Below are 18,251 nucleotides of genomic sequence, written 5' to 3'. Positions count from 1 at the left end.
TTTATTTCACACACACAATTCAAATGGTTGTAGGGTTCTTATTTATTATGCAGACACACAATGCATCATATTCTGCTTAGTGGCACTTACTGCACCCATGTGCCTTCCAAAATTGTTATGGAAATATTCTGGTCCAGCATGGAATTGACTTACCTGCCAATATTACAGTTGTCTGGTGAACTATGATTCCTTCTTCATTACTTTCTCTCATACCAATCCTTCAATAGGTGAGAAGAAGATGAGCAGAAGATTTAAACCCCGAGATAGAATTTAAAAACTCGAACAACTGATAACCATGTTATTCTGGAGACTGATTAGAGTTGATATTTTATATGTAGAAATAAAGGAAGCAGTGCTGGTACTAACAGAGACAAAGGCAATATATTATTTTGATTATTTTATTGTTTTTTTCCCTTAATCTTCATTTTTTCTGCCATGAGACAGGAATGCATGGTAGATAGAAATGGCTCAAACATCTTCACATGAAACACTCTTAATCATATTTCATTCACAATTATTTTTCTAAAACATCTACAGTTACATAACCCCACCCATTTCCATCCATTATCACAGATAATTCATTGAACAGTAGTTGCCAGCAATTGAAAGCTGTAAGGCTTTTGCATATTAGTAGAGTCTTTTGAACTACAAACACAAGAATAACACAACTAGAACTCTTACTTTACATGGCAACCCCAGGTGATAGATGTTTCCAAATGAAATGTGTTGTTTACATGGAGTTCATAAAAAATGACAGAGAGAGCTCTGTGCCCCATTAGCTTTGATAAACCCTTTTCCCTTTCCTAGAATTATTTTCCCACCCTACAATATATTCTTCATTGGAACTCTATTTTTATCTTTGTCTTCAGTTGCTATTATTTGGCAAATTGTCCAAGAGACAATAGAGCTCTCCAGCAAAATACTATGTACAGAGCACAGTTTAAACAGATGGGTTGCTTGGAATCCATATCTCCCTTCATTTGAAGAGACCTATATTGAGGTTTTCTGGAACTTTTGTAAACAAGAGGATAAAATATACATATGCCTGTGTGTGTGTGTGTGTGTGTGTGTGTGTTTATATATATATATATATATATATATATATATATATATATATATATATGTATGTATGTATGTATAAGTATATATATAAAAAATGTTCTAAATGTCCTTTGGGAGTCCATTTGAGTTTTTTACCCTATGAAATGATGACTAAATACCTGATCTGTAGCTTTACTCCTGAGAAGATACTAGTAAGGGAATGACAGTTTTGATGCACTTTGGAATGGCACAATCACGTAAACGCTTGCACACTTAAGACTTATGAACTCATCCAAAGTTTCTAAACATGATTTTCTAACTAAAATCTAAAATATCAGCACAATGCAGCAAGTTAAAAAAAGATTCTATGTAATCAAAATATAAACAAGTACATAGGAAATGAATATCTGTCAGTAAATCTATTTTTAAGGTAGGAAATTTATGTACTTAAGAAAAAATTAGCTATCTGATGAATTTCATTTAAAAAAAATTACTTTCCAAATGCATAACAAATGCCATGATATCCCATAACTGGCCAGGTATAGCCATCAAAAAGCTGCACAGCTTACAGCAACTCAGCAAGAAAAAAAGTCACAAAAATGTCAGCAAATCTGAAAATATGCTAACATTATCTAAATTTCTCTAATGTTTATATCACATTTGCTAAAGGAGCCAGTACAAAAAAATAAAAATAAAATTACACGTTACTGAGTCTTAGAGTTGCTTCTGAATAGTGTAAAAAAAGTTATCAACTTAGTTTATTAATCCCCAAGCACCAATTTAATAATTTAAGTTAACCGTATTTATATCTCTCCTTTTCAGAGAACACATTATGCTTGAAGGCTAAGTTTAATGCTCAAACTCTCAGACTTTTGTTTTCTTATTGCGTGTTCTCTTTAGTTCACATGAAGGTCATTGTAAAGAGTCTCAAGGTTTAAAACATCTTGGCAAGCAATTCTTCGAGAAGACAGTTACATCGTACAATTTCATCAACTTTCAGGTTATCAACAAATCTCAAACAGGTTAACATTTGGTTAAGTTCTGTGATTAAAAAGATTTGCGAGGAAGGAACAATCAAAAACGTTCCTTGATATGATTTGAGTTGCCTTAGAACTAGCAGCACCTAGGGCAGAGAGAATGCAAGCATGTCCAGACTATTAGGAATTAGTAGTGTTAGAAAATTGCATATGTGTTAGATCAAGAAGGCAGTGCCATACACATGGCATTATCATATTGTTTTTCTTCTTTTTATCATTAAGGAAGAAAGCAAGAAAGCAAGCAAGCAAGCAAGAAAGCAAACAGCTCCATAAAGAGCTATTGTTTCAGAATTGTTTTATGCACCTGGAAAAAACAGCATAGTATTATTCAGCTGGTATTATTCAGTGCTTCTGTTTGATGGTAGTTCTTTCAGAATACACTTTCACATGATTATGGTGGTTTATTTCAGCTTATTGTTAGACCTAGCCTTTTTTTTCCAGTATTTACATCATGCCACTTCCTGAACAGCAATTTCGCTATTAAAATTAATCTACTCATGTTCCACTACTAACTTATGCCACTTCTTGACGTCAATTGTCAAGCTGGGGCCTTGGGATAGTTCCATGTATTGAAACAGAAGGTCGGACTAAACATTTCACTGAAACTCAACAGCCAGAGTGGTCATGAATGTCAGCTGCTTCCCCCTCCCCTACCTGCACCCCTCTCCTTTATGAAAGCATGCACACCAAGGGAAAATGACCATTTGAATCCAAAGTGTTAAGACATGGTTGAATTCTCTTGCTGGTCTTCGGTAATGGTGGCTTCACTTTGTTCCTCACTTGTTTCATTGGATGGTTCTTCATAATTTGGCTCGCCTGGATCTAGACTGCTCCCTTCACTTTGTTCCTCACTTTGCTCCTCGCTGGCCTCCATAGTCTGCTCCAAATTGCTCTCCAAAGATGCAGGAGAGCTGCCAGTCACACTTTCATTTTGGACTATCTCGTCAAAGGACTGCAAAGGAGGTGCAGGGGACTGTACAACACTTTCACTAGGAGGGATAGATGCTTTGGGTGTACCAATTTCTACTACAATGTCATTCGGTGGCAAAGTTACCTTTTCCATAAGTCTCCATTGAATTATACTCATGTCTTTCCCTCCAGTTGAAATCAAGTGACCATCATTATGGGTAAAGCTGACATTTGTCACATGACTACTGTGAGCACTATATTTGTGACTTGGGGCCTATGAAAACAAGTAAGAAAGAGAATTGAATTAAAAATCACATCCTCTTATTTGCTAATATTAATAGACCATTAAAGAACTATTAAAACACCACTTGGATATCCAAAAGATATGTTTATTCATATCAACTGAACAGCACCACTATATTTTCAACAGTCCCCCGCTCCCCAACATCATTTTCTTTTGACTATTACTACTAAATGACATTGATTAAAAATTGTGGGAGAAGAGTTTTCTATTTTTGGTTGAACAGTAAAGAAACAAAATGCTGACTTGGCCTTGTGGACAAGTCCTCAGGTTTAAAAAAAAAACAAAGTGAAAGAACCTCAGGGATGCCATCATATTGATGCACAATTGGCAGGGTTGGAATCATTAAATCACTACAAAGGACTCTGTGCTTGAGCTAACAGAATGGATGATAGCACAAGAAGGTTCTCATTCTCTATGTGGAATGACACTTGAGACAAATTCAAGTGTTTTGCCAGAGCAGATAACTGCTGAGACTCAAGAATCTCAAATTCTATTCCAGGCTCTAGAGAAAAGCTTGGGTTAGTGAGCACAGGCTTTTCTATTCATTTTCCCTCTAGTTGACCCTTTTCTCTACAGCTTCTCTCTATAACACAGTTTTCATACTTTCTGTTCTCCAGTGTTGGTTCCTCTTTATGTTCTTGTCTCCCACCTCACTAGTGCCAACTCTCCAGCCCTAATACTGTTACCCAGGCATTCCTTTTAGTCCAGTTATTCCTCCCTTTCCACCATCATGGCTCCTTGTAGAGTTTGCCCATTTATACTCTGTCCATGTCCACATTCTCTCTCTTCTCCTTGTCTCCCAATCAGTCTTGTTTCCATCTTCTTATTCTATTCATCTCCCATCCTGTTTGTAATTGGTAAACTTCCTCCCTCCCTCCCTCCCCCGGTCTCTCACTGGACAACCTATATGTTTGTCCATAATCTTGGTTCTTCAGAAAAGCAAAACTGTTTTGCCTGAAAATTTCCAAAATAAATTAGCCTGAGGCAGACAACTGCATAGAAAATATTGTGTGAATAGACATACATACATACTATGTATGCATAGTGTAGATTTACCTTGGGTTTGGAGCAGGGATACTGAAAAAGATGGACCTTACAGAAGTCATCAGCAACTGCTATCACCTTTCGGTTATGGGATCTGACAAGGGCATTTATATCTGTCCCATCTGATCCTTCAGGCCATACTCCTAGGATACAGGAACAGAGACATAGTTAGTAACAGTAATTTTAAAACAATATTTAAAACATAACTCAGGATCAAGGATATCATACATAAACCCTAAAATAATGTATAAAAACAACTGTTCATTAAATTAAATTGAGAAACATAAGAGGATACTGAAATGAGCTTCATACTTTTTCTATCATTCCAAATAAATTACATCAGACTGGCTACATTTGCTATTCAAAACCACAATGCTGCAAACACATGCTGAGGAGAGCCACGTGCATGATCAGAGGGCAAGGGAATATGATTTATGAAGGGAGGCTGAGAGCCATGGGACTCTTCAGCCTGGAAAAGTGCAGGCTCAGGGGGACCTGGTGGCTGCCTATAAGTACGTAAGGGGTGTGCATCAGGGCATGGGGGTCCCAAGTCTGTTCACCAAAGCACCCCAAGGGATAAAAAGGACCAACTGTCATAAACTCCTCTGTCACCGTTTTAGGCTGGACTTAAGGAAAAACTTCTTTACTGTCCGAGCCCCCAAGGCCTGGACTAGACTCCCTCCAGAAGTGGTGCAGGCACCTACTCTGGACTCTTTCAAGCAACAATTGAATGCTTATCTTGCTGGGAACCTTTGACCCTAACTGACTTCCTGCCCCTGGGGCAGGGGGCTGGACTTGATAATCTTCAAGGTCCTTTCCAGCCCTAACGTCTATGAATCTATGATGCATTTAATTTTAGAATCAACTGGTTGCAAAACTGTAATTAATAATTAACACTGCAATTATAATGAACATTGATTCACCATGTGTGAATGCTCTGCAGGTGTTTCAAGATACTGAAATATGGAACAAAACTTCTGCTTTTTGTTTTAGGGGGCATATATGACCCTTCCTTTTACTGCACACTGGCCCTTTTTCTTTTGGAAAAGAAAAACTGATGATTATGGTTGTGCAAAAACCCAACCTGGACATGCTTCATAGATGAAAAGCTGTCAAGTGCTTAAGTACAATTCAATATGTTTTTATTTTATTTCAGTGCAAAGCATGGAGCTCATATGTCTAGACAGAAGAAAAATAACACTGTCCGAAGCAAAGAATGAAGAGCGCAGAATTAAGAGGACCGTAGTTTTGGTTTTTAGGGTTTTGTTTTTTTTAAAGGTTCTTAAAGCCAATGCTGTGCTTCATATATAAGAGAAAGTTCGGACATGAAGGGTAAGCCAGAGAATAGAACCTGTTAATTTATTCCATGGTGAAGGCTATAAATTTCCAAACGAGCCATATCAACACGATTTTTTCTAAAAAGGGGCAATTTTAGCCCACTGACTGACTGAAAGAGATGTCAGTTATCTAATTAGCTAGAGAAAGCTTCCCTCCCAACAACTCTAAATAATTGGTTTAAGCAATAAATTTCTTTCCCCTGTTATTTCCTAAGTATGGATAGGAACATAAGGAACTGAGCAAGCTTTTGATTTAGTGTCAGTGGGAACATTTTGCAGCATTATATTTTCAACATGACACATTTTAACAAGTAAATAACTAGTTCAAATCCAAACTCTACTAAAAAAAGGAATGCTTCAATCCATTATTTAATTTGGAAGTTGCTTTTCATTTTTTTCAGTGGATGAAAGTAGGCTTCCTTTTTACCTATATAAGACCGGAAATGATGGTGAAACTATAGGTTTGTTTACTTCTTCACCCTTTTTAAAGGAAGGCTTGATAAGCATTAGGGGATTGCCATTAGGTAGGCTGAGCATAAAGAAATCCTGGACACTGTCCCTTCCCCTCCCCTTCTACCCATAATCTCACAAATCAGTGGGAGGTGGGGTGGCATGTCAGGCAGGCAGTTCTGTCTGCCTGCCCACCTGAAAGGTGCTCCATGCTGCTCTGACTCCCAGCCACAAACCGTGCCCCTGTGTTTCTAGGATGTCCGTTATAATTCTCAACAGCCAGCCAGGACCAGCCTCTGAAATCTGGGAGTGTTCTGGCTAAAATGGGACATATGGTCACCCTAGCATTAGGGGGTATTTAATGCAAATGGATTTTACTGCATGTAAATATCAACCGAAGGACATGAACTGTCAGGTAATTTGGGGGCATCATTTTAATGTTTCAGCAGCTGTGAAGAACACTGAATAAAGAGGATCATAGTTTTGGGGTTTTTTTAAAGGCTCTTAAGCTTCAACATACAGCAAATGATGGCTGTATAACAAAGATTTTCAAACTATATTCAAATATAGAACCAAGTTAATTGATCTTAAAATATCTGCTGAATCCTACTGATAAAGTGTAATGAACAGGTAGAAGTCATAAATGAATTATACTTTGGCATCCTGAAATAAAAGGTGCTATTCTGGATGGATGTTTACCCAAAACAGAAATGCAGTTTCCCCTTGCTTAGTTTATAGCAAGATATAGTGGCTCTATGGTATACACCAAGTTGTTTTTCAGTCATCTTAAAAAAAGGATAATCCTTTTTATTACGATGATGGGATTTCCCTTTCAAGATTTCAGAGAAGCATGGAAAAAGTAAGCTATCAACATCTTCCCGGGAAGATATGTAATGAGATCAAGTGACCTGCCCAAGATGACACAGTAGCTCAGTAGATTAGGAAAACAATCCCTGTCTCATATTGGACCACAATGCCTCAATGTGAGATTCAGTTATAGTTCTAGGATTCTCTGAAGGGTAGCAATGCCTGATGGCACAACACTGAAGTACCGAGGACCTGAATCCGTGCAATTTACTTCTTGAAAATTACAATAACAATGTGAAAAGAGGTCACAGACGATTCCACAGTAGATTTTTCCTATAGAAATATCACACAGATTTCATCATCCAATGTCAAGCCAATACCACTGAGGACTCTGAAGAGTTTGGAAGTAGTTATGACTAATAAAATTGAATTAACTAACTGTATAAGTGCATATGACTTTGGACATGGAATAGAGACAGAATCAGATGTTCAGACCACAAGTGTCAGCAACTGGAAGCAAAGCTTAAAATATGAGAGAATCTCTGGAAGCTTTTGGGTACTGATGAGATATAGAGCCGTTTACCCACCAAGTCATATGTTTTCAATTTGGCCCAGAACATCAGTAGCTCCTGCCTGAAAGTTGTGAAGCAAAATAGTCTAAGTTCAAATTCATAGAGAATAGGTGCTCACATCATAAAGTTGCTGGAACAATGACAACTGATTCTTTTGTAAAGCGACTGCAGTTATACAGCAGATAATTCACTGACCACAGAAACAGAATTTCCTCCTGCATTACCAGACACCATACTGGACACTTGTGAGAAATGACAGGGCACCTGATACAGCTGATACCCATACTATACTTTTTATGTTGCTAAACATAATGTTGCAGTTTTAGTGATTACAAGATTACATCTTTCATTACCTAAATTTTCAGAAGGAAATTATAAAATGGGTGCTTCACATCCTATAGATAAAGTTCATCACAAGGAGCCCATTGCTCGCTCACTCAGGCTGCTACACTAGCCTGAAAAACCTCAGTGTTCAGGTTCTTTGCTCTTCTTCTGCTAGCCGATGAATGGCCTACTGTCCCATTCAAAATACCCATTCCTTTACAGCACAGTTGCTCCACAACAGCAAGGAATGTTAGGAAACCCACACATATCTTTGGATCAATACATGCTTACACACACACACACAGTTTCAGGAAAAAGCAGCCTTCTGCTCCAAATTCTATTGAACAGAGACTGGATAAATGCATACACGTATGAAATCCATTCCATACATTTTATATACACACATAAAATCCAATCCAATCATAGGAGCCAGGACCCTAAATCAAAACAATTAACCAGGAACACTATTCACCCACAGATAGCTCACTTCAAATATTCACCTCAAGGTCTCAAAAATACTTAAAAAAATTTAGGCAGTTATTAAAACAAAGTACCCAGCTTCTCTCTGCTACCAGTCCCTCAACCTCTTCTTTATATTATGTCTGCTCTGCCTCACATGTTTGGTATGTAAAGAAAAAGGAACGTAGGTATTTGATTATAAAGACCAAACTGCTTGGGAGCTAATATTTCATGTTTAAAAGCGTCACTGCTATTCCCACAAGCCAAAGGCATTCTTCTAATCTGCTTGCCCACAATGGAGCTCAGGCCCTGGAATGCATGCAGTTATTATCATTAAAGGCTACATGAAGAGTAAGAACTCATGAAAAATTAAATTAAAAACAAGTTAAATGGTACTTACCAAACACCTGAAACCCTAGCACACAAGTGTATGTTGTCCAATCAATATCCTTACAGTCTGAACGATTCCTGATTAGTTTACAGCCACTTGGAATGTCCCCTTTAAAAGAAATCAACTATCACTAACGACATATAAACTGGATGTATATATTGTGTATCTTGAAGATCCTATGAATGCTGGAGAGAGCTGCAAAATGCATTTTTAACAACTTTTACATCTAGAGCCTGATTTTCCTCTCACCAAAATGATTTTATATTGATGCAGCCACAATTACTTCAGCTCTTGTAAGTTACATTGATGAAGTGAGACCAGAATTTCATCACATCTTGGCTTCCACATCATCTGCTTTAAAAATGTTTTGATGGAGATCACAGTCCTAATGTTTCCCTTCTATCAAACACCATGTATGCTAAACTTAGTAGTCAATCACACAGGAAGCTCTGCTTTTAAAAATAACAATTCTGGGTAGCAAAGAACTATTTGCCATGGAAACCTTAGAAGTTGAAAGGGGAGATTAGTAACTAGAAAGGGAATGATTGGCTCCCAACATACACCAGTTCAACACCAATGGGTTGCCCTCTCTAGCCATCTGTGCAGGCAACCAGTCATAGAAATTATTGGTAGATTCAAATACAGAACTATCAAAAGACAGCTGAAAGAGTAGTTGAAGTGGGCAAGACGACTCATGAAAATGCCAAAATTTTTCATTTGCTATTAGTAACTTCTTGTCTGTAAAAATGAGGAACTATAACCCTTCTATTCCAATTAGTTTTCCAAAAAGAATGGAATAGACAAAAACAGCTACTTGAAATAGTTAAAATATCTTCACTCTTACCAGCTTAGCCTGATTAATTGAGGTAATAACAATGGCAGTTACTGGATATATCTAATAGTTATATAAAAACATTTATAAATGACAACGGTATGGAAGACAACAGGCCAGATACAGTTCCATCTAGTAGGCCGTGAGTGGAGTTACATGCCCAACTGTAATTCTGTTCCACCCTGTTCAGGTCCTGAAAATCCATGAATGCATCTACTTCTGTATCACACTATCATCTCACCCTTAAGATTCAATCAGAATAAAGGATGGAGGAGGACCTACTTGTCGTTTGTATGATTTGGCTTTCAGAGTCTTGAGCAGGGTGAAAGAGAATCACACATAGACACCAAAGTCCACCTATGCGCCTAACGGGTGGAGTGGAACCTGGCCCACTGTTACTAGGCACACATGCAAAAAGTGCTCTTGGTTAAAAGGTCTTTCCTTTCAGGTCTTAAGCACTTCTAGTTAAAATGAAGTTTAAAACCCACAGAGTCCTCTGATTTTCCCTCACCAACAGTTAATAGTTGGCATAACCTGACAACAGTACATATTATTTCTGAACAGCAAACATTCTGGACCAGCATCAAAACCTAGTGCCACTTGTTTTGTAAATTTTAAGCCATTAACATGATTTATAACCTTGTAGAGAAGTAAGCTATATTTGGATTAACAATTACATAATACATAGCTCTGCATAATACCAGAGTATCAGGTTACAAAAGTTCAAATTAGTTCCATTGTTAGTAAGCATGCTGCAGTCTTGATCACAAATTCTTCCATACATTATGATTGCTAATTCATTTTTCTATCCTATACCCACAGATCTCTCTCTCTTTCTCTCGCGGTGCATGTGTGTGTGTGTATATTTTATTTTATACTTACAATAAAGTATTTCATAGTCTCCTGAGTTTGACATTATGTATTTGTTGTCCGGGGACCAGTCAAGATGTGTAATATAGCTGGAATGTCCCTAAAGAATAATACAATGCCAACATGAAACTTTTAATTTCCATCATAATTAAAACATAAACACGTCCAGTGGCAGCTGTAAAATTGACAAAACATAAAAGAAGATTAAAACAGTAGTCAGAAATGTATTTCCCCCCCAGGCCTGTTGCACATTATTCAAACTCCTTTAAAGGCTCCTACTACATGGTGCCTTGTTTTCCAATAACTAAACAAACATGAGTCTGACAGAATGCCTTTCCCATGACTTATTAGTGGTTTCACAGTAAGGTAGATTCCTCCTTCATAAATAGTAATGTCCCTTTGTGGCCATCTTTTGCACTAATCCTAGCAGGCAAGTTGTTAAAGTATGGATGCATTCAAGTTCATGGAATGACTGAGTAGAGTTATGCTCACAAGCAATCACTGTATATTGTCTTTAATTAGGAAAACTAGACTAAATGCATGAGTTCGTTTCCACTCAACAGGGAAAAAAATCAGGTCTTGGTTACCATGCAACTACATTACTAAAATGAAAAAAGGAATGTGCCAGATTTTCAAAGTGCTTAGCACCCGCTTCTGGGGCTGGATCTTTAGAAGAACTCAGCTCCCATTTAGGCACCTAAATCAGCGGTTGATTTTCAAGTGTGTTCACCCCTCATTGATTTCAATGGAAGATGAAAATCCATCTCTGAGAAATCTGTTCATGAAGTCTTAGCACCACAGAACAGAAACATCTTGATAACAATGAAGAAGAATGCCAATAGCCACCTTCTGCCTTTCATTGTACCAGCATTTTATTGTATTTATTCTGCCTTTGTTTAAGAACTCAAACTCCCCTAGTGCTTTTTTTGTAAACTGAACAGTCAGCAATAGAAAGCAGACAGGGTTATTTCAGAGGATATTCATGTTCATTTTCAGAGCATCTGCCTTACGGGAAATCAAATTTTCAGCATTTTTCTAGAAATCTGTCATTCTAACTTCTTATTTTTACATAACAGCACTGTACACTGTTAAAACGGGTTCAAAACTTCCTTCATATTTCTTTAATAATTGATGCCTGACAACCACAGAGGGGAGGAAAGGGAATGCTACATTTGTTCAGCTGTTGGAAAATTAGTCCAGAAGAAGAAATGAAAGAAAAAGAAAGCTTTTTACTTGGAAGTGGTTCATAAGTCAGTACAGTCTCTTGGTAATTTATAAATCTGTTCTGGAACTGCTCATTCCTGCATGCATGACAGATATGTAATAATGATTGTTCTTGAATGATTGTGATTCTGCAGCACAAAGATTAACATCTTTTGTATTTTTGTTTGATTGCAGAACTCAAGATTTACCTGTTGCTTACTCAGAAACCCTCTGCCTACATCTGCATGTTCATGCGACTCAGTTAATGTTTAGTTTAAATGCCCATATGTAGTAGTTTTTTCTTCAAGTTATTATACTGTGTATTTTAAGCCCCCACATCACTGATCATGATCAGATTACACAAGTGAGCATTCATTCGCTGAGCTCAAAAAAGAAACCTGACTGCAGAATGAAATATTATCTAAACTGTATAATTGACTTCTGAAAACAAGGTGGTTGTTGTGCTATGTTACAGTGAAACATACAACCTTTAGTAGGCAATTCTCTTTCTTAAGTGATCACTTTAAAGTGTCCCTAAGGTTTCAAGAACATTTCTGCTTGACCTTAGTCAAAGCCTACTTCTGCTAGGCAACCAACTTTGCTGGTCCCTTGAGTAGATGCTCAACACAGGGTTTCATTGTATTTAGCTATGAACAAGTAAGATTTTTATTAGAGTGTAAATTTACATCAATTTAGTATGGAAAACTATGGATAGGCATAGTAAATAGCCTTCAAAACCTTTGAACTAGGAGATTAAATTTAACTAGAAGTTTTTAAATCTGAACTGGACAATATTAAAAGGACAATTTTAGTTGCAATATGGATTGTAAGAGATGAACTATGGGACAGACCAGCTCTAAATGTTTTTTTTTTTTCTTGTGGTAAAGCCTGCTATTGCCACAAACCAAACCCACAAACACGTGCATGCACACACACACAGAGCAAAAAGAAGGCTTAATCCTGAACTCTTAGAGCTTGTTTACACACGGGACTCTACCAAGACTTCAGATGACTCACCTAATCACAGGAGGATGGTATACGTAAACTGAAGCCCAGCGTACTCCAGTGTGGAAGCTGTCACTCAGGAGTAAAGCAGCTTTAGATCGTTGGAGATTAACACTTATTTGTGCACAACTAAACTAGATATCTAATGCCACTTAATTCCTGAAGACAGGTTGCAGGACCAGGCCACAGCAGTATTTTAACAATGGACATAGAGCTTTGTCATGCTCTTCATTCCCAGCCTTACACAGAGGTTGATAATGTGCAGCTGCATCACTCCAGGATGATTTTTGGGAGTGTGCTTGTCAGGGTCTGCACCATATTCCCTTAGTTTAATAGTCTTGTAAAATGGGACAGGATCATTCTTGGCCCCATATATTTCCAAATACCCTGAGGGCAATAATGCACGCCTGGCAGATGGATTTAGCGATCTGGACTAGATGATCTTTGAAGTCCTTTCAAACTGCTTGATCCCATGCATGAAAGGGGCAGCTCCAGCAGTACCCAGAGCACAAAGACAAAGGGCTGGATACTAGGGTAAGGAGCTTGTGAGCGCATCTACATGAAGCGTTTATTGAGGAATTGCCTAATTAGCTTCACAGTACATCTCAGCATCTACGCTTGCAGTGTTATTAGGATGAAGTAAACTAATTAACTCTGCAGTAGGTTAGCACTTGTAAATGTGTAGCATATGGGTAGATGCTGACCAGTTTAGCTGAGGCACAAGGGTGTTTCAGTGTGGAGGCTGCCTGCCAGTTAGCCCTGTGCTGGAGCACAACTGAGTCCCAGCCAGCCCCTCCACAGCATGCTGAGCTGGGTCCGAGCAACCCCCTTGGGCCCTCTGCCAACCAGGGCTACTCCGATCTGGCTCAATGTGTTGCAGTCCTAGGCACATGTTCAACCATGGTGTTCAGAAGTAATAAACTGCACCACAATATGCACCAGAGTTTATTGCTGTGTGCTAATACCATGAGTAGATGTGCCCTGTGTGTGCTTTCCCTCCCTATGCACATCTGTGTTCTAGTATTTACAATCTGGCCAGAAATAAAGTCTCTTATTATACCTGTAGTCAAATGAATACAAAAGCAGCTACTTTAATTACTGAACAAGATTAGCCAGGCCAAATTGCAAATTTAAGTTTGTATCTGAATGAGCCTTTCTTTAAAAAGCTGTGAAACAAATGAGCGCTACCCTGTTGTTCTAGCTAAATCTTCTCTAAGACAAGCACTGATGTCTTTAATGCTCTGTTACGGAGCACTTTTGGATTTGGTCTAAAAAATGGAACATGTTTGACTTTTCCAGACATTAATTTAAATATATGTCTACATTTAGATTACAACCCTTGCCTCTCCTAGATACTTAGAATACTTTGGCAAACAGCTGCAGTGCAAGGCTCCTAGATCAATAGTTGGCATGAGGTGGATACCCTTATATGCCCTTCACTAATCCCTGCTATTTGCCCTTCAGCATGCGGATGTTCAGTTAGTGCCAAAACACAAAGTCACTCTTCCCTGTATATACAAGGTCATCCATGTAAACCCATACTTGTGGTATTCCTTATGTTATACAGCCTGATCCTGCTCTAATTTACATCAATGTCAAGATTCCCATTGTTTCCCATGCAAGCAGAAAGTTATTATTCACAGATAACCCTTCTTCCTTTGGGATGCAGACTATACTGCTAGTTTTATTCAATTCACATATATTCTCATCTTAGCATTTATCAGGTTTTATTTTAACATTTTTTTTAAAATTCAGGTTGTCGAGGGTGCAGAAAGATCACCCCTTTGTTCATAATGGATGTTTGTAACTTTCTGAAAAGTTTCCTAAGAACCAGAGGGGTAAGGATAAATATGATTTATCCTCATATGACTACAGTTAACTCATCTTCTGTCCTTATGTGCTTCCAATCCCATGCACATCAATGTTCTAGCACTCACAGTAAGACCAGGATAAAATTTGGTTTATCTTCATAAGCCTACAGTGAGGATAGGGGTTGCATAAACATGGCTCTTGTTTCTTTCTTTTCTCTTTCTGTTCTTATTCAGTCTTCTTCCCTTCCTTCATCTCCCGTACTGAACCTTTTGTTAACCATTCTTGTTTACCAGAAGGCAATAGATGATACAGATGACTGTCACTCACCTGCACCCACCCCCTAAGCACATATTATGACAAACTCGCTCTCAAATCCATGGCGATTTCTCTTTGGGCCATCTTCCTCTGCTCTCATGCATGCATACAACTTTGTCTGGGAATCAGCATGCTTCATTCCTATGCTACCTAATGGGAGTTTTCCCTCCAGCAGCCAGACTATCACCACAAGACCTTATATATATTAGGCCTATGCAAAGCAGCTAGTATTCACTTCAGATTTGGATTCAGCCGATTCGGGGGACAGGGATTTGATACAGTGATTCAAATTACTGTCCCAAATTGAAATGGGCCACCGCTGAATCAGCCAAATCTCCAAATCAAACATGCCCCATTCCCTGCCCGCTCTCCCAGCCCCATCAATGGCTGCGCTGCTCGCCCCAGTTCCTGGCTCTTTAAAAAAGAAACAAAAAGAAAAAATGCAAGGGAGTCACTAGCTGCTGCCAAGTAGGTGGGGGGGGGGGCAATCCCCGCTGCCCCGCGCTACGTGAGGGGCTCTGACACAAGCCCCCAATGGCCGCTGCAGCAGCTGGTGAGTGTGGGGCTTTTTTTTCTTTTCTTTTTTTCAAAGAGCTGGGATGCTGGTGCCAGGCAGGGCAGCCACTGACAGGGCTGAGAGAGCGGGCTGGGGTCAGGGGGTGCTCTGGGGGGCTGCGGGAGCAGGCAGGGGATGGGGCCTGACAGAGGTCCCCCCCACAGTCCCCTCCTTCCTTCTCCAGCCCCCCTCCCCCCGCCCCCTACTTATTGGCACGGAGTCCAGGTTCAGTTCCCTGCAGAGGCTTGTGGGGGCTGCCCAAATCTCTCTGAATCAATTCAGAGAGCTTTGAATTGATTTGGACCTTTTTACTGCTCTCCCAATTTGATTCTGATTCGGAGATTTGGCCACTGAATCGGGCCAAATCTCCTGTGAATCGAATCAGCATCCAAAGCTTTGCACAGCCCTAATATATATAGATATCTTCCAGAATGATATACTATGTAAAAATGCTTTTTTTCTCTGTCACTTCCTTGCCTGTCACTTAGGAAAATGGCTGGTCCCAAAGATGTATATCTTTTGCTTTTGGATTCATCACCTCCCAAGGAACTTAGATAACATACTGCTTAGTGACAGAACTCTATTGTAGAAGAACTGGGGCTATTATTACTATGCAAATTCACACAATATGTTGAAACAATTTAAATACAGAGTGAGACAGGGTATTTTTCCCTTATTGCCCAATCCTTAAAAGTTGCAAGCTAACTCCAACACAGAAAGAAAATTGGATGGCCTTTTACTAAATCATGCCAGACATTTGGTAGCTGTTAAAATTCCAAGGGGCGGTGGGAAGGTGAACCAAATAATTGGCAAGGGGGCTCCATGCTGGAAAATCCCTTCAAGTGAGCAATCACAAGAAGATGAATCTAAAATACGACATTGTCATAATATTTTAAACAACATGATTTTATAGTCCAATAAAAATCTTCCTTCAGCAGCTACCACAGAGAGAAAGACATTTTACATTTCCTTTTCCTTATTGTACACTAGGAGAATGATTACCAGTGTTATCACTGGCTACTGAAAGTATCCAACTGGACAGAAGACTTCTCTTGCATTGTTAATATTTGCTTGGTAAATTCATAATCTATGGGTCCCAGGGGTCATGGTTCAGACTATAACCTCCCTTTTTTTAAAAGCCACAGCACAGTGTTTATGGCCCTGAGTGAACACTAATGCGTACGTCATAAAGTAGTATACAGTGAGGGAACCTGAAGGGTTCCTTAGCATGCTGGCAGTGATCAGCATTTTAAATATAGGTAATATTATAACAGCATTTCTATAGTTAAAACTAGAAAGAGCTTTTTAATTCACCATATCTCATTTTACTGCGAAACTGGCTTACTTGAGACAGTTTTGAGGGAACTTATTTATCATTAGCAATAATATTATGATTAATTATATATGAGGTGCTCATTCCCCTACTACCTAGGTGCACTGCCTACCTATGCCAGATTACATCACATTTCTCAAAACTAGGAAGCATAACATGACCACAGGAGGTCCTACAGCCACCAACTAGCTAAATAGATGCAATTAGTATGGACTCTAATGAGCAAAGTGTCTGTTTCTTGTACAAGTAGGATGCTGCCGGGTAGTTAGTGGTACACTACATATGCCCCTTCCTCCGTCCGTGCATTCTGCAAATAGAAGCTTTTAAAGCAACCGGTCAGGCACAAGCAGAAAGTTTACAGAAAATGTTTACATTTGTTCACTTCCAACTACATAATCAGTTATAGAGGCTAATCTAAATATGCCAGAACTACTCATGTCACTGGCCCTTAGCAGAAAGTAGGCTGTTTCTGGCCCAGCACAGAGTGACTTCTCTTGATTCTGTGGAGTTGTCCTATGTGTGATGGCCTCATTACGGTTCCAGTACTATCCAAACAGCTACATAGGGTTTTCAGCTCATTAGAAATTCTGCCTCATCAAGACTAATGATGTTTCTCACTATGGGATCTTATTAAGAGGATACTAATGCCCAAAAACACAGGAAAAAGCAAATCACAACTGAAAAGTTAGAAAGCTTGGGTGGGAGCGGGGGGGAGAGGGAGGAAGGGGGGGAGCAGATGGTATGCATAAAGTTGATGCTGATTAAAATATAAAATATCCTGAATAGATTGGAACACTGGTTACAAGTTAGAAGAAATGAACACTGTTAGAAGAAATGAAATACTGTTCAACATCTTCATTAATGATGTGGACACTGGAGTCAGAAGCGGACTGGCCAAGTTCGCAGATGACACCAAACTTTGGGGCAAAGCATCCACACCAGAAGACAGGCGGGTGATCCAGGCTGACCTGGACAGGCTCAGCAAGTGGGCGGACAAGAATCTGATGGTGTTCAACGCCGATAAATGCAAGGTTCTCCACATTGGGAAGAAAAACCCGCAGCATCCTTATAGGCTTGGCAGTGCTATGGTGGCTAGCACTATGCAAGAAAGAGACTTGGGGGTCATCATTGACCACAAGATGAACATGAGCCTGCAATGCGATGCTGCGGCTAGTAAAGCGACCAAAACGCTGGCTTGCATCCATAGATGCTTCTCAAGCAAATCCTGGGACGTCATTCTCCCCCTGTACTCAGCCTTAGTGAGGCCGCAGCTGGAGTACTGCGTCCAGTTTTGGGCTCCACAATTCAAAAAGGATGTGGAGAAGCTTGAGAGAGTCCAGAGAAGAGCCACACGCATGATCAGAGGTCAGGGAAGCAGACCCTACAATGACAGGCTGAGAGCCCTGGGGCTCTTTAGCCTGGAAAAGCGCAGGCTCAGGGGTGATCTGATGGCCACCTACAAGTTTATCAGGGGTGACCACCAGTATCTGGGGGAACATTTGTTCACCAGAGTGCCCCAAGGGATGACGAGGTCGAATGGTCACAAACTACTACAAGATCGTTTCAGGCTGGACATAAGGAAGAATTTCTTTACTGTCCGAGCCCCCAAGGTCTGGAACAGCCTGCCACCGGAGGTTGTTCAAGCGCCTT

The 18,251-nt window shown here is 39.4% G+C and overlaps 1 protein-coding gene across 5 annotated transcripts in view; it reads right to left on the bottom strand.

Annotated features, from left to right (window-relative positions):
* Nucleotides 1-384: 384 nt before the first annotated feature.
* EML4 (EMAP like 4) overlaps nucleotides 385-18,251 on the bottom strand; it is a 232,190-nt gene continuing 214,323 nt past the window's right edge. For all 5 annotated transcript variants that reach the window (XM_014598136.3, XM_019483248.2, XM_019483245.2 and 2 more), the window contains 4 exons: nucleotides 10,390-10,477; nucleotides 8,685-8,783; nucleotides 4,348-4,478; nucleotides 385-3,261 (listed from right to left, as the gene is read on the bottom strand). In XM_014598136.3, coding sequence (XP_014453622.1) covers nucleotides 2,797-3,261; nucleotides 4,348-4,478; nucleotides 8,685-8,783; nucleotides 10,390-10,477 — 783 coding nt within the window. In that variant the 3' untranslated portion in view covers nucleotides 385-2,796. The remainder of the gene's footprint in view (nucleotides 3,262-4,347; nucleotides 4,479-8,684; nucleotides 8,784-10,389; nucleotides 10,478-18,251) is intronic.

The sequence above is a fragment of the Alligator mississippiensis genome, chromosome 1 (assembly GCF_030867095.1).
Source record: "Alligator mississippiensis isolate rAllMis1 chromosome 1, rAllMis1, whole genome shotgun sequence".
Taxonomy (NCBI): domain Eukaryota; kingdom Metazoa; phylum Chordata; order Crocodylia; family Alligatoridae; genus Alligator; species Alligator mississippiensis.
The sequence above is the reverse complement of the archived record's forward strand: the minus strand, read 5'-3'. Positions and strand labels throughout refer to the sequence as shown.